At 52.2% G+C, this 16,761-nt stretch overlaps 1 protein-coding gene across 2 annotated transcripts in view; it reads left to right on the plus strand.

Annotated features, from left to right (window-relative positions):
• Eya2 (EYA transcriptional coactivator and phosphatase 2) overlaps window positions 1-16,761 on the plus strand; it is a 112,729-nt gene that overhangs the window by 89,120 nt on the left and 6,848 nt on the right. For both annotated transcript variants that reach the window (XM_069989918.1, XM_069989919.1), the window contains exons 9-13: window positions 8,375-8,464; window positions 12,465-12,523; window positions 13,669-13,829; window positions 15,848-15,962; window positions 16,444-16,565. In XM_069989918.1, the coding sequence (XP_069846019.1) occupies window positions 8,375-8,464; window positions 12,465-12,523; window positions 13,669-13,829; window positions 15,848-15,962; window positions 16,444-16,565 (547 nt within the window). The remainder of the gene's footprint in view (window positions 1-8,374; window positions 8,465-12,464; window positions 12,524-13,668; window positions 13,830-15,847; window positions 15,963-16,443; window positions 16,566-16,761) is intronic.

Consider the following 16,761-nt stretch of genomic DNA (forward strand, 5'->3'; position numbering starts at 1 on the left):
GTTAATGATATGAATATGGTAATGTTGGTTAATGCAGTGTAGATGTGATCATGAATGTGGTATGAATATTGTAATGAACTTAGTGGAGAGCGGGAGCCTCACAGGACTTACCCAGGGCTTAGTGGGTGCTTAGGAAACCTGTGGAGCTGAGGATACCCCTCGAGGCCCTTAGAAGAGTGTGACAAATTTGCGTATCAATAGCAACACTTCATTTATTTAAGCACTTCAAATACCATCCATACCAATAACTAACTCCAGGGAAGCTCACACGCATCATGTCACTTGGTCCAGAGGTGGAGGCGAGTCCGCCTAGGGTGTCCTGTGGGCAGGGAGAAGCAGCTGCCCTGTGCCTGGACAGCCCCAGTGGAGGATCGGTCTGTTGTGGAGTCCCCTCTCTGGGGAAGGCCGTCTGGCTGGGTCTCTGCTGCCCTGGGTTTTTATATGTTTCAGGCTGGCCCTTCATTTCTGGCTATGTCTGATCACCGGGTTATCTTGGTGACAGTGTGGCGTCTGATCAGGTCTGGTTCTGGGTGAGGGGATGAGGCAGAGCTGGCTTGCCTCGGGCTCAGTGTGGTTACCTGGGAGGGCTGGTTACCTCGGGAATGGCTCTGCAGGCTCCCTGGGTGTGTTCTTATCTCCCCATTCCATAGTTCTAGCTCCTAACTTCTAACCCCTCATTTAACGTTTCATATTATTTCACAGCACATGTACATTCAATATATTCCTATTTAATAGCCTACATATCAATATTCAATAATACATTATGTGTACATAATAGCCCACTATGTCAATGCACACTGTATGTTTGCATTTACTAGCACACTGTGCCAGTACACACTATGTTAATATTCAGTAACACACTATGTCAGTATTCAATCATATTCACTACAATGGGGACCTGTAGAAACCAGCCCTGCCCCCGCAGGGGGCCCCCCTCTCCTCCTCATCCTCCTTCCTGGCCAGGCCACCCCAGCTTTCTCCGTGGCACTTCGTCTCAGTCTCCCACCTCAGGGCCTTATCACACTTGTTTCCCTGGGTCAGAAATCTGCTGTGGACACCTGAACGGTCCCTCCCTTCTACCACAAAGCCGCCCACACTCCATCTTCCCACCAGGGGGTGGGGGCACACGGGGTGTGGGGGTGCTCATATGCAGCCTGGAGGCTCTGATGCCTGTCCCTCCGGTGAGGTATCCACTTGTGCCCCCGTGAGTCCACTTGCTGGTAGTGGTCCCTGCATATGCTCCCCCAGGAGCTGAGCAGCTGCACCTCAGATGCGCTGAAATTAACTCTTGGGTTAGTCTTGTCTTCCCAGCGTGGGATGAATGGATTTGGGTTTGTCTTCCTCAGACCTACCCCACATTGGGAGTTGAGGGGAGGGAGTAGGGTCCCACTGGGCCCCTGGAGGGGAGCCCCACCCTCAGACCCAGGAGAGGCCCCCACCCAGGGGTGTCAACCTAGAGATGGGGGAGAAGGGACTGCGGACAAAGGCACTGAGCACTGTTATTTGAGAAGAAATTGATTTTGCTGATCAAAAGGGCCTTGCATGCCCTGCCCTCCCTCCGTGCTTTGGGTTTCCTGGTGGGGGGGAGGGGCATGATACCCCTAGCCCCACAGCCCCTGGACCCTGGCACAGTGACAGCCACATGGTCACCATATCTGTGGCTGCCCAGCTGCTTGGCACACTGAGTCACTCCTGGATCAATTCCAGCCAAGCACCGCATGCCTGCCACCTGTCGCTCGGCCCAGCACCATCGGCTGTGTCGACACATGGGGTCCCCATGGGGCTTGCTCACCCAGTTTAACCAGAGCTAGGGTGGTGCTGTGGGCAAAGCAGGCTGGCAGTCACCCCCCCTCCCCCCCCCCCCCGGCACTTACAGCTCTGCTGCTCAGGGAAATGAGAGCAACTAGCCTGATCACCTTCAGAGGCAATAAGGAAGACGGGGAGGACACCTGTAAGGATTCACTGTGGAGCTGTGGGGTCCCCTGGACAGACCAGCCTGCAGCCTTTGGTCCAGTTCTCAGAGATGCAGACAGAAAATCAATCCTTCCTGGTCCCTTCATCTTCCTCTCAAACTACCCAGGAAGCCATAGTGTGTGTGTGTTGTGTGTTTCCTTTGTTTTCCCTGACTGTTCAAATGTGTGAATCAGCCAATTTTTTTTCTTTCCTTTTTACCACCATCATTACCTTGTCTTTTTCTTTAAAAAATAAATAAATAATTAGAAAAAAACTTCTAAATTCCAACAAAACTGATCTGTTTTCCAGGAGTTTCCAAGTCATTAAACCCAATTAAAACCATTAAATGCTTTCTTTTAATGACAGCTTTATTATTCAGAGCTAACCACAGGGAGGAGGGGCAGCTGCCAAGGCCCGGCTTTGTGTGTTAATCCGGGCCTCACCTCTGGCTGACACCTGTGGGGGGGGGGTGCGGAGATGGGCTGGAGGGAGGGCTTAATGAAGGCCTTCAGTCAGCCATTTCCTCCAGGTGGCAGAGGGAGTCTTTGTTCAGCTTCTAAGCACCTACTTGGCAGTGACTTGTGCGAGGCCCAGTTGGTTGGCTGTGACTGGTTTTGTCTGTCTTGTGTGTGTGGGGGGAGATCCCTGAGCCAGAATACAGGCAGAAGTGCATTGTCATGAAGTTGGGGGTTGGAGGAGGGGTGACGGCAGAGGTGACAGCGGGCTGATTGGTTTGTCAGTAGTCTAGAGAGTAGGCGGGGCCACCCTGAGCAAGGGAGGGGAAGTCTGCAAGCCCAGACGAGGCCTGGGGACACAAGCCTGGCCCCGGGCCATGCACTGAAGGCTGGAGTGGCAGCACCGTGCCCAGGCACCGTGCCCAGCCAGCAGGCTCTCCCTCTGGCCTTCCCTCTACATGGACCTGAAGATCCGTCCACGGGTCTGCGGGCTACTGGTCAGCAGCAGCACTTGCTAGGGTCTGCAGCCTTCCGTCAGTCATCCTTCTCCTGTGTTTCTTTTGGTTTTGTATGTGCTTTTGTACCAGTACTGGAGCTTGAAATCAGGACCGGGGTGCTGTCCTTGAGCTTTAGTGCTCAAGACTGGTGCTATACTTACTTGAATTGCAGCTCCACTTCCAGCTCTTTGAGTTAATTGAAATAAGAGTCACGGACTTTACTGCCCAGGCTGGCTTTGAACCTTGATTCTCAGATCTCATCCTCCTGAGTAGTTAGGATTACAGGCATGAGCCACCAGCATCCAGCCTATTACACACACACACACACACACACACACACACACACACACACACACACACACACACACACACACACACACACACACACACACACACACACACACACACACACACACACACACACACACACACACACACACACACACACACCTGCCCTGTGTTCAACCTTTATCTGATTGGGTCAGGTGCATGTTCTGGGTGACCTGAGCGGGCAGGGCGGGGCTGGGTTTACAGAGAGTTATAACCGCACTCAGCAGGCAGCCTGAGAAGAGATGGAAGGTTTTCCCCTGGCCCTCACTCCAGATCTGCTTCTTATAAATTAATATCCAGCCTCCACCAAATGGCTTTTCCTTTGAATTTCCCGGTTGTTGCGATGCTTGTAAAAAGGTTTCTGCTTGGGTGAAGTGATCTGCTGGGGGGGAGGGGGGTGGAGGAAGCATTGTGCTCCTCCTGGGACCAGGGGCGCTTTTCTGGGCTATAGACCCACCTTTTCCTGCACAGCCAGCTGTCCTTAAGTCTCCTGGGTAGGGAACAGGCACACTAACTATACAAACAAGCAGAATTTCAGCAAACTCGCGCGGACGGCATGTACTCAAAGACGGTATGGGTGCTGGGGTTCTTTAATTTTTTTTAACATCACAAAATAAATCCTTTAGTGCTTTGCCTTTACATGCATTGGAGTATTCTAGGTAGAATGTTAGTTGGCTTTGGCCATCACTTTTAGCTCCTGTTTCTTCAGACTGCTTTGCTTGCTTGCTTGCTTGCTTTTTGGTTGTGGGTCTTGAACTCAGGGCCTGGATGCTGTCCCTGAGCTCTTCAGCTCAAGGCTAGCACTCTACCACTCGAGCCACGTAGCACCACTTTCCATTTTCTGATGTTAATTGGAGATAAGAGTCTCACAGGAGCCGGGGGCTGGTGGCTCACGCCTGTAATCCTAGCTACTCAGGAGGCTGAGATCTGAGGATCGCGGTTCAAAGCCAGCCCGGGCAGGAGAGACCGTGAGACTCCTATCTCCAATAAACCACCAGAAAACCGGAAGTGGCGCTGTAGCTCAAGTGGTAGAGCGCTCGCCTTGAGCTGAAGAGCTGAGGGACAGCTCCCAGGCCCAGAGTTCAAGCCCCACGACCGACAAAAAAAAAAAAAAAAAAAAAAAAAAGAGTCTCACAGGACGTTCCTGCCTGGGCTCTCTGTGAACCACAATCCTCAGATCTCAACCTCCTAAATAGCTAGTATTACAGGCGTGAGCCACTGGTGCCTGCGTATATGTGCTTTCTTGAACAAGAGTAGTGCTCTACCATTTGAGCCAAACCTCCAGGCTGGGATCTTAACTGCTTAATTGGCCATGAGTCTGGTGGAGTTTTCTGCCTGGCCTGGCTTTGAAACGAGATCCTCAGAGCTCAGTCTCCCAAGTGGCTGGGATTACAGGTGTGAACACCAGTACCCTGCTCCTGTTTTGTTTTTCTAGTCTCCTATACAGCTAATTAGTCCCAATCTTTTGCAGTTTACCAATACATCTGTAAACACATCTTTCATAATGGCTCCTTTTTCACAAGCATGAATTTTCCCCTAGAACAACTCATGAAAAATTGAATTACCAAATGTACGCCTGTTATTTTTAAATTTTCAACCCAATCAATATTACCTACATATAGTTTTGTTTGATTGTTTGTGCCAGCACTGGGGCTTGACCTCAAGGCCTTGAACTCTTTCCTGGCTTTATTGCTCAAGGCTGGTGCTCTACCACTTCGCCACAACGTTACTTTCAGTTTGTGTATAGTTTTAAATTCATGGAGTTCTACAAAGAAAAGTATATGAAAAACCACAGCCCAGGGGCCCACCAACTCTTTTTTGCCTAGAAGCCACAACTTTTAATGTGGGCTGATTTAAGGGATGGAAGTGGCAATTGAATCCAGGCTTCTGAGTGACAGACTTCATCGCTGCTTCTTGAGATTTTTTTTTCCTGTTTTCAGCACCATCTTGGACTTTGCAAAATACAAGAATTCAGTTTTCAGAGCTGGGAGTGTAGCTCAGGGTAGAGCACTGCACAAGGCCCTGGGTTTCATCCTCAGAACCATCCCACACACATGCACACACACACACACAGAGGCCAGGCACTGGTGGCTCACACCTGCCATCCTAGCTCCTTAGGTTCACAGTTGGAAGCCAGACCAGGAAGGAATTCCTTGAGACTCTTAGCTTCAATTAACCGCCCAAAAGCTGAAAGTGGGGCTGTGGTTCAAGTGTAGAGTGCCAGCCTTGAGCAAAAGGAGAATGCCCAGACCCTGAGTTCAAGCCCTACTATCAGCACCCCAAGAAAAAATAATAACTTGAAACTTGGCCATCCTTTTGGTCAGTGCATGTCACTCGTGTGCACACCTCCTCTTTGCACCCACGAGACCAGTCAGCCATAACACCAGCTTTATTCCTATTTTGATTTGCTTTCTTATAACTATGCATGCCTTTCCAGCAATGCCTGCTCATACTCCGTAATTCTTTCTCCCTGTCTGTGCTGGCCTGTAGGGACACTTCCCACCAAGTCCTTCTGGCAGCAGAAGGCTGGATGGCAGCTCTCGCTCCTGCTGTGGTGTACTTGACTAGGCCTGGCACCTGGTCAGACCGTCACTAGCCATGCTAGAGGGGTGTGGACTTACAAAGGGGAAGCAGTGATCCCATGATCCGCCCCCTCCATCCCCTCCTCCAGGTTTGTTTTCCTCATCTGTGGCTGATCTGACCTGAGTTCCTGCCAAGGGCCTGAGTGCTTGCTCTGACCTGAGTTCCTGCCAAGGGCCTGAGTGCTTGCTCTGACCTGAGTTCCTGCCAAGGGCCTGAGTGCTTGCTCTGACCTGAGTTCCTGCCAAGGGCCTGAGTGCTTGCTTGGGCCTTGGGGTCCTAGTGAGAGTTCAGCTCACACCATGCTCTGAGCTGGGATCTCTGGTTGTGAGTGGAGCTACCTCACAACTACCTGCCTGCTTCCATCCTTCCCTCCATCTCTTCCCTCCCTTCCTCCCTTCCTTCCTTCTTTCCTTTCTCTTCCCTTTCCTTTTCCATTTCTCTTTTCCTTTCCCTTCCTTTTCCTTTCCTTTCCTTTCCTTTCCCTTCCCTTTCTCTTTTCCTTTCCTTTTTCCTTTCCCTTTCCTTTCCTTTCCTTTCCTTTCTTATCCTTTTTTTTTATTTTGTTGGTCATGGGGCTTGAACTCTGGGCCTGGGCGCTGTCCCTCAGCTCTTCAGCTCAAGGCAAGCATTCCACTTCTGAATCATAGCACCACTTCTGGTTTTCTGGTGGTTCATTGGAGATAAGAGTCCCACAGACTTTCCTGCCTAGGCTGGCTTTGAACTTCAGCCCTCAGATCTGAGCCTCCTGAGTAGCTAGGATGACAGGTGTGAGCCACCAGCACCCAGCTGCTTCTTCTTCTTCTCTCTCTCTTTCTCTCTCTCTCTCCCTCTGTCTCTCTGTCTCTGTCTCTGTCTCTCTCTCTCTCTCTCCCTCTGTCTCTCTGTCTCTGTCTCTCTCTCTCTCTCTCCCTCTGTCTCTCTGTCTCTGTCTCTCTCTCTCTCTTTTCTGTTTCTTTCTAGCTCCAAAAAAAGTTGATATTGTTCATTGTTTCTTTTTTATCGTGGGAGGGAAAAGTTCACACAGAAAAATCTAGAAACTTGAAGGTGGGAATGGGACAGGGAAGAGGAAGGGCTGACAAGTGTCAAGATGCATTGTACTCGTCCCCTGACTTCTGGAATTGAAACCCCCCTGTGCAACTAAGTAATTAAAAAAGAAAGAAAACAAAAGAAAAATATTTAAAAAGTAAAAGCATGCACGGAGTGCGTGCAAGCCCTCTCGTCTCCCTGCCCAGCCCTCAGGTCAGGGTCACTCTGCATCCAGGCCACTGGGCTCAGTCCTGGCCCTCGCTGGACTTGTGGCCCTGGACACTCTGTGTGACCCTCACAGCAAGCTGCAGACCAGTGGCGTGGTTCATGGGGAGCTGCAGGTTGAATGGGCTGGTGCTTGTGTTGTGGTACAGAGAGACACATGCAGGGAGGAGCAGGAAGATGGCCGATGGCGTGTGCACGCACCTGTTCATTTGAATCTTCCTGGCACCTGCCCCCGCACCCACCTTCAGCAAGTCAGACTGTTGTTGGTCTGGGGTGTGGCCTGGATACCTAGATTTTTTGAGGGCTCCAGAGCATCACAGGGCATAGCCAGGGCCAGCGTGTCACGTATTCCCCACAAGCATCAGTCAGAGTAGGTGCCGGTATGCTGCAGTAACAAACATCCCCCATGGCTTCGCTTCTCAGTCTCCTCCCCATGCCGGGGGAGCTGCAGTGCTTGTCCGTGTGGCCTGTCCCTGGATCCCAGGCTATCAGGATCGTGGCCAGTCCTGTGACACAGGGAGAGAGAGAGAATGGGATCCAGCCCCAGTCCCCAAAGCTTAACCAGAAGGAGAAAAAGGAGACATCCCTGGGGCAAAGCCAGTCACAGGCCACACCTGAGTTCAGCGGGGAGACTGGGATAGGGACTGGCAGACCTTTTACGGTAAACATAAATAAAAAGGGTTTTATAAAATCTTTAGGCTTTGTGGAGAACACAGTCCACTCTCCACTCTCCTTCCTAGGACCCAAAAAATATACACAGCTGAGAAAACAGAGTCCGCTGGGCTCAGAGCTGGGCCAGGTTCACCTGCCACAAAGAGGGTGCTTTGCCATCCTCCTTCTGATGGGAAGCACACCTCTGGGAGCCCCCCCCCCAAACGTGGAGGGAGGTAACACAGGGGTGGGGGTCACGGCCTGCCTCACATCACAGCCATGGCTTCGGTGTCACTTTGCTTCCTAATGGCAGCCCAGTACTCCCTGGGGAGATGGGCCCTGGGCTTGTGACTTTGTCCCTGTTGGACATCTTCTGTCAACCAGTGTGGATGTTGAAACAGCAGGAGTCAGAGGGGTACCCAGGAGGGAGTCCCAACCCACGCAGGTGCCCAGGAGCCTCAGAACTTGTATGGTGCATCCTTGCCCTCCCAGGGCCGCTTTCTGGGAGTCCCAGAGGGCGAGTGTGGCTGAGAGGACTGGATAGTGAGCTCCAAGAGGAAACGGTGCTGGGTCCCAGGATCCAGGGCCCAGTCCACCCAGGGCAGGGGCCTGGAGGGAGGCTGCACTCACAGGTTTGGCCCCATCTCTCCACAGGACACCACCACGTCCGTGCGTATCGGCCTCATGATGGAAGAGATGATCTTCAACCTGGCAGACACGCACCTGTTCTTCAATGACCTGGAGGTTTGTGATGCAGGGCTGAGCGGTTTTCCTTTCCTCCTCTCCTCCGCTTTTTCCTTTGTCTTTTCTTTTCTTTTTTATTTCTGGTCATGGGGCTTGAACTCAGGGCCCAGGTGCTGTCCTTGAACTCTTTCACTCAAGGCTAGTGCTCTAACACTTTGAGATGCAGCCCCACTTCTGGTTTCCTGATGGGTCATTGGAGATAGAGTCTCTTGGACTTTCCTGCTCTGACTGGCTTTGAACCGCGATCTTTCGATCTCAGCCTCCTGCATAGCTAGGTTGACAGGCATCAGCCACTGGCACCTGTGTAAACACATGTTTTAAAAGATAGCAGGAGAATAATACATTTATTTAGTTTGAGCCCTGGACAAGACCCAAGGGAGGTAGGTAAAGCAGGAAGAGCACCTTCAGAAGTCAATTCATTTGTTTATTGGACCCAGCCTGTGTCCCAAAGATTTGGGAAGGATTTCAAATGGAAAACATTTAAAGTGGAGCTGTTAAAGTGGACAGAAAGAGACTTAAAAGAATAAATGTGTCATGATTAAGGGTAAAGAGTTGTACTCCCTCCAAAACTGAAAATCCAGGCTCAAGATAACCATTGCAGTCAAGCTTAGAGTTGATCTGTGAGCTTCCTGGTAGCCAAAGCAAGGAGGGAAGCAAGTCGATTGCTCCAATGAAAGGACAAACATCTTCCTGCCAGGATTTTGGGCTGATGAATGGATTAAGGTGGAGCTTTTCTGACTTAAATCAGTACATTGGAATGAAAACCAGAGGCTGCCTGCCAAAGCACTAGCTGTGGAAAAGAGATTTCTGTTCTCCTACTAGGAAAGGTGTGAGGTACCAGCCCGTCCTGGCTGGCAAGGGCATTACTTATATTTCTCATTGGAAATGTTGCTGGTTTCTTGCTGCAGTATGAAACCTTGTGTTCTGGCCGGTCCACACCAGCCACAAAGGCTGGGCTTTCCACTTACAAAACAGAACAAGAGCCAGGTGCTGGTGGCTCACACCTGTCATCCTAGCTATTCAGGAGGCTGAGATATGAGGATCAAGGTTCAAAGCTAGCCTGGGCAGGAAAGGCCATGAGACTCTTATCTCACCAAACATGGTGCTGTAGTTCAAATGGTAGAGTGCTTGCCTTGAGCTGAAGAGCTGAGGGACAGCTCTCAGGCCCGCGTTCAAGCCCCATGACCAACACCACCACCACCACCAAAACCAACAACAGAACAACAACCGGTCCCCAGGGAAGACTGGCTGAGGCGGACAGGGCCCTGGCACAGCGTGGGGCATGGTGGGCAGTATTTCTGGAGCTTCATGTGGTAAATACGAAGCCGATCACAAACCACACAGCCCAGCAGGCATCGGTGGCTCACACCTGTCCACGAGACACAGACATCCGAGGGTGATGGTTAGTGGTTAGTCTGGGTGGGAAAAGTACATGAGCCTCTGACCTTCCAGCCAGTTACCCAAAAAGCTGCCAGTGGAGCTGTGGCTCAAGTGGCAGAGTTGCTAGCCCTGAACATAAAGAGTCAGAGACAGCACCCAGGCCCTGAGTTCAAGCCCCAGGACTGGCAAAAATAAGGTCAGAAGTTAAGATGTGGTTCAAGTGGTAGAGCACCAGCCTTGAGTGAAAAAAGCAAAGGAGGCGTGTGAGGCTGAGTTCAAGCTCCACGACCAGCACTAAAAAAAAAAAAAATTTAAAGAAGGAGCTTTCAGTAAGGCTACAACTCCTTTGGCCACAGGCCAACCCTGGTGTCTTCTGTACAGAGCTGCTGCTTCCTGCCAGATGTGCAAGCTTCTAGATCTTTCCTTTCCCACGGAGGCACCTGTGTGTATGGAGCAGCCTAGCTCTCAGCAGGTTGTGAGGACTGGATATGCACCCACCTGGGTGCACGCCTTATGCTGTAGCTGCCCTGCGTCCTGCCTGGGTCTGCTGAGCCGCTGAGCACGGGCCCCCAAGCGGCTGTGACACTGTGCCCTTCTTCCTGAGGCCATCAAAAGCACAGGCTGGGCTTGGGGGGAGCTTCTGGGGTCTCCCTGCACCGAAGGCAGCCTTGCGAAGCTCTCTGCAGGTGTCTCTCTGGGTCAGAAGCAGAAGTTCCTGGAGGCAGGGATGGCCGTGGGTACGGCCCCATGTGTGCCATGCAACTCTTCATGTCTCTGTGCCAGCTGTTCCTGCTTGGAGCCCCAGGGAGAGGCCACGCCCCCACACCGCTGGGGCAGGGGCAGCATTAGGTCAATGTCTCCTCCAGGAGACCCTGCAGGCCCCTGTCCTATGCAGTGTCCAGGCCCCGGCCCTGCCCCGCAGGTAACTCTATCCGGGTCAGCTGTGCAGTATGAGGTAGCGTCTAGCAGGGCGTCGTGGTATTTTATGAAATCCGAAATGTGATCGCTACTGTTGTCTCAGTTTAGGGCCCCGACAATCCCCTTGCAAATGAGGAAAACAGCCTTCCCACATGCCTTTCCCCTGACACGGGCAGCCGTGGATCCCTGCCCAGGAGCCCTGGGGTGGGGTGGGAGCGTGGTGGGGGGGGAGGTCTAGCGTCTGAGGAAGGCAGTCTCAGGGCACTGGGGAAATCTGCTGTTTGTTCTGTTTTCCCCATTTCTGGGCATGCCTCTTAAAGCCAGTTTATGAGCACGTGGGCATCTGGGGCTGGCTGGTCCTTGAGCCCTGCTTCTAAGTGGGCTGCACAGCTCAGACTCTGGAGCCTGCAGGCCTCAGCCAGGCAGCTGCCTGGGAGCAAACCTGGGAGACGCAGGTGCTGCACTGCAGGTGGCATGAATCCCCCAAACAGCCAGAGAGAGAGATGAGAGACAGAGACAGAGAAACAAAGACAGAGATATGCCCTGAGCTTACATTTGGCCATTATTTAAAACCCTCCTTTTTTTTTTTTTCCCTGCCAGGAGCCAGTGGCTCATGCTCTTAATCCTAGGTACTCAGGAGGCTGAGATCTGAGGATCATGGTTCAAAGCCAGCCCAGGCAGGAAAGTCCTTGGGACTCTTGCCTCCAGTGAACCATGAAAAATCCAGAAGTGAAACTTCTAGATAGCACCCAGGTCCCAAGTTCAAGCCCGAGTACCAGTAGGCGCTGTCTCTCTCTCTCTCTCTCTCTCTCTCTCTCTCTCTCTCTCTCTCTCTCTCTCTCTCTCTCTCTCTCTCTCTCTCTCTCTCACACACACACACACACACACACATTCAGCCCTCCCGTAATTTAGCATGCAGAGATCAGTTTGCCAGCTCCTCCACCAACGCGCCCAGCAGCCCAGCACAGGAGTTGGAGCTACACCTTCATCCTCTAAAGAGCCTGTCCAGACAAGTTTCTCAACTGACAGAGAAACTCACAGCATCCAGCATGGCCACCGCTGGGTGCATGGGGCTATGGAGTCCTTGAAATGGGTCTGAGGAAAGGAAGGATCCAGGGAGGCCTGTGGGCCACAGTGGTTGAATGGCAGGTACCAAGTGCTCACTGAGTAAGGTCACAGATCAGATCGTGGGGTGCAGAAGCTGAGGCTTGGAGACGTTAGACATCATCACCCCATGGAAGGGGAAGAGCTCTCCAAGCAGGAGGCACCTGCGCAAGGCCAGTGCAGCCAGGGCTGCATTGTTCCTGGGCTGTAGACACTGGGGAATCCTGTCTTGTGTCTACCCACCCTGTTATTGATAACATCGCTCTTTTCTTACAAAACTCTCTTGGTTGGGAAGATAAATATATACATTTTATTTCTAGTTATCTGCTCATTTATAAAGAGACCCAAGACAAAGGAGACTTTATCCAAAGGCCTCTGACATGTAGTAGAAAACCTGCACTAGACCCCAAGACTCCTGTCCCCCAATCCAGTGCTCACCCCACCACTCAGCATGGGAGAGCAGCTTCCCTCCCCTCTTTGTCCAGTGTTGGGGTGAAGCCTGGGACATACTGGGCAAGGAGCCACACCGCCAGCCCAGGAAGCCACTCTTAAAGACAACTCACCACTGCTCTTCTCTCTTCTTGGTGAATTTTCCAAGGATTGTGACCAGATCCACGTAGATGATGTCTCATCTGATGACAATGGCCAAGATTTAAGGTAGGAATTGGGGGAAGAAAAGACCTCTGGCTGGCTGGCTAGATGATGGATGGATGATGGGTGGGTGGATGGATGATGGTATTGATGATGGCTTGGAGGTGGATGGATGATGGATGGATGGATGGATGGATGGATGGATGGACAATGGGTGAGTGGATGGATGATGGAGAGATGAGGGCAGATGGCTGACTGGCTGGATGATGGGTGGGTGGATGGATGATGGTATTGATGATGGGTTGGATGATGGATGGATGGATGGATGGACAATGGGTGAGTGGATGGATGATGGGCAGATGGCTGACTGGTTGGATGATGGGTGGGATCACTGGCTGAATGATGGATGATAGATGGATTGATGATGGGTGGGTGGGTGGGTGGGTAGATGGATGGATGGATGGGTGGGTGGATGAATAGATGAACTCACCTTTCCTAATTCAAAAATCAGTTCCTCAAATCCCCACCATTTAAAAGTGATACACATTGTTCAGAGATTTGCTTACAACCATTGCCTTGTACATTTTTTAGAATGATGCAGGTGAAACTCAAAATCAATTCTTGAGTGCTGAAGTGGGTGTCTAGTTTCTAGGGACAGTGTTCATAGGACATGGATTCTAGAAGTCAGGTGAAGCCGCCAGAAACGAGGTAGCTTGCAGAAGAATGTGGCTGGAAAATTCCCAGCTCTCCCCTAGGAGATCTAAAAGTGTGACCTCAGTTACTTATTCAAAACTATTACAATTCCACATCTCTAGACCCATCAAAAATATTATAAGACCGAACTGGGCATGGTGTCTCATGCCTACAATTCTAGCTACACATGGGCTGCACAGCGATCATGGTCTGAGGCCAAAGTCTCACAGAATTACCTGCCTGCACTGAACCGTGATCCACAGATTTCAGCCCCTTGAGTAGCTAGGATAACAAGCGTACCAGGTACCTGGCTGTCAGAGCTTTTTTTTTTGAGACAAAGAACTTTCTAAGCAGCTGATAGATTCTTAGGGATCTTCTAAGCCTGCATCTGAATCCCCCACCCCCACCCCAGTGCTTACCCACAATGCCCTGTGCGCCCCAGCGATACCCCAGGGCCTGTGGCGGGTCTGCGGGGCCTGGTCTGCTCATACTCACGCCACCCGTGTCCGCCTCCCCAGCACTTACAACTTCTCCACGGACGGCTTCCACAGCACGGCGCCAGGGGCTGGCCTGTGCCTGGGCGCGGGCGTGCATGGCGGCGTGGACTGGATGAGGAAGCTGGCCTTCCGCTACCGGCGTGTGAAGGAGATGTACAACACCTACCGCAACAACGTGGGCGGTAAGTGGCCGGCAGAAGCGGGGTCAGGCCAAGCAGGAGGGGCAGACCGCCCCAGGTGTCCCCTCCACACCCGTCCCAGGGCCAGGCACTGCTGGGAGTTCGTGCACCTCAGCTTGTGCCATGGAACTCCGGGAGACTCTTGGCCCAGAACATGGTGGAGCCTGGCAAGCTCCACCCCTGGGTGCCTGGGGCTGTGGAGTCCTTGAAATGGGTCTGAAGAAAGGAAGGATCCGGGGAGGCCTGTGGGCCACAGTAGTAGTTGAATGGCGGGTACCGAGTGCTCACTGAGTGAGTCACAGATCAGATCATGGGGTACAGAAGCTGGGGCTTGGAGACGTCAGACATCACCCCAGCTGCAGCCTAGGTGACACCTGAGGTGTGTGGAGGAAGTCAGGCTCCCAAGCCCTGCCTGGGCCAAGTCTGGAGCCCAGGGAGACAGGAACCGCAGTCCCTCGAGGATGCTAAGGGCCAAACACGGTCCTTGGAGCAGTCACAAGGCCATCATCCTGCAAGCTGGTTAGAAATGTGTGGCTTCAGCCAGACATGGTGGTGTATGCCTGCAATCCCAGCAGGATAATTGAGAGTTGAAGAGGGACATCCTGGGCTACATTGCAAGATCTTGTTCCCAGAAAATGAAAAAAACAAGAAATGCGTGACTTAGACCCCACTCACCCAGGTGAGTGTCTTCGAATCCGCACTTCCGATGAGTTTCCCCAGTGACCGGCAACACTGAGGTGGAAGGAGGGTTGGAAGTTACTGGTTCTCAAACTTGGCAGCCCTACTACCCGCCTTGCCCACAAGCCACACTTAGTCCTTGCCCAAGGGAGCAAACAGGCTTGTGGCTGCATGGAGACACAGTGCATGATCCATTTTAAACCAGAAGAGAAAGGAGGAGTGCTGGGAAGAAGGGCTCCATGGGTTGGGACAGCATAAACCGCAGGGACATGGCCCTAAATGCACAGGGAGGGAGTTAGCCGGACAAAAGCGGAGGTGAGGACAGAGGAGATTGATCCAGGTTCTGGAATGGTGTGTGCAAAGGTCCTGTGGCAGGAGCAGGCTTGATACCTCAAGGGACAGAAAAAGAGGCCTCAAGGCTGGGATAGCAAGACATTGAGACTATGGTAGCAGGTAAGACTGGCTGTAAGTAGAGGCAGGACTAACCTGGGAGCCCTGGACTTTATCTTAAAGGGCCCAGGCTGAGAGGAGACAGCCAAGTTCAGAACATCCACAGAGTGGGCTCTGGAGATCAGCTTGCCAACCCTGTCTCCACTGTTTCCTCCTGTACTGAACAAGTCAGTCGACCTCACCAAGCCTGTTTCCTCACCTCAAAAAAATAGAAACGAAAGTAGTGTCCCCTTTGGAGGCTGTGGGAGTGAAATGAAGTAAGCTGTCCTAAACACACAGGGCCATGCACATGGTGAGAATTGGATGGGAACCGGTCATTGTTGCTTTTTATCTTATAAACTATTTATCTCTACCATAATAGCATTAGCTCCATTATCTATATATTCTCTTCATCTTAACACATTCGATGCCAATTACATGACTGTGAAGGTGTGGATGGATGGATGGATGGATGGATATATAGATAAATAGACCGACAGGTGGGTGTATAGGTGAATAAATTGATGAATAAGTAGATAGCTGAATGTATGGATGACTGAGGGGATTGTGAATGGGAGGGTGGATGGATAGACGATGGATGCATATGGATGGATGGATGGATGGGTGGATTACAGGTGGGTGCATAGGTGGATGAATTGATGGACAGGTAAGTGGGTAGATGGAAGGATGATGGACAGTTGGATAGGTGGATGGATGGATGGATGATGCATGGATAGATGGATGCATGAATGAACAGATGACAGGTAGGTAGAACAATCTATGGTCAGTTGGTCCCAGGATAAGGGGAGAAGGAGCCGGTGAATCAAAGGGAGTTTTGGGGTGCTCTGCTTTTGGACACCCCTTCCCTGCCTCTGTGTAGACTCTTCTAACAACTCGTCTTCCTCTGTGCGCAGGCTTGATCGGCGCTCCCAAGAGAGAGACGTGGCTGCAGCTGCGGGCGGAGCTGGAGGCGCTTACAGACCTGTGGCTGACGCACTCCCTGAAGGCGCTGACCCTCATCAACTCCAGGCAAGCGGCAGCCCGGTCCCCACGCCACCCGCCTCCTCCCGGCACCCAGCGGCCGCGTGGCCAGATCCACACACTTCCCAGGGCTGGAGTTACTCGCATGGCTGAGGAGACCGCCTGGGGCCCAGCAGGATTCCAGGTTTCTGGGCTCTCAAAGACCAGAGCCTTTATGTACCACCGTGCCCACTTCTCCCTCTTGCCCTGCGCTCGTCCCATGTGGCTCCATTCCATTCCCTGGGACTCTGGGGCTGATTCAGCGTGTGTGGCTCTTACAAAAACAAACAGCAACAAACCACGGGCCTGCAAATCAAGCAAGTATGGCAGCCATATTGCTTTCCAGGATCAGGCAGCATCGGGCTTACAGGAAGAAGAGCCGTGGCTCCCTGCTTCCCACCCCTTTAAGATGGCTCCAGCCCAGATCCCAGACAGGCAGGCCTCCCCTTGCGGGGCCTCTGGTCTTAACCCGTGTCTCCTTTGTCCTCAGGCCCAACTGTGTCAACGTCCTGGTCACCACCACACAGCTCATTCCTGCCCTGGCCAAGGTCCTGCTGTACGGCTTGGGCTCCGTGTTTCCCATCGAGAATATCTACAGCGCCACCAAGACAGGTGTGCAGGGGCATCCTTGAGGCCAGGGGAGGGGGGCACAGGAATGGGGACGGACAGTGCTGACTACTTGCTCTGACGCAGAGCGCCTGATACTGGCTGCTCCTGGGGAAGGGGTTGTGGGTCACACTTGCGGGCTCTCCCGCCCACACCACCCATCCCCGAGGCCAGGCGAGGGGAGCAGATCATATTTTATCCT

The sequence above is a fragment of the Dipodomys merriami genome, unplaced genomic scaffold (genome assembly GCF_024711535.1).
Source record: "Dipodomys merriami isolate MVZ:Mamm:240054 unplaced genomic scaffold, mDipMer1.0.p SCAF_39, whole genome shotgun sequence".
In the NCBI taxonomy this organism is placed as follows: domain Eukaryota; kingdom Metazoa; phylum Chordata; class Mammalia; order Rodentia; family Heteromyidae; genus Dipodomys; species Dipodomys merriami.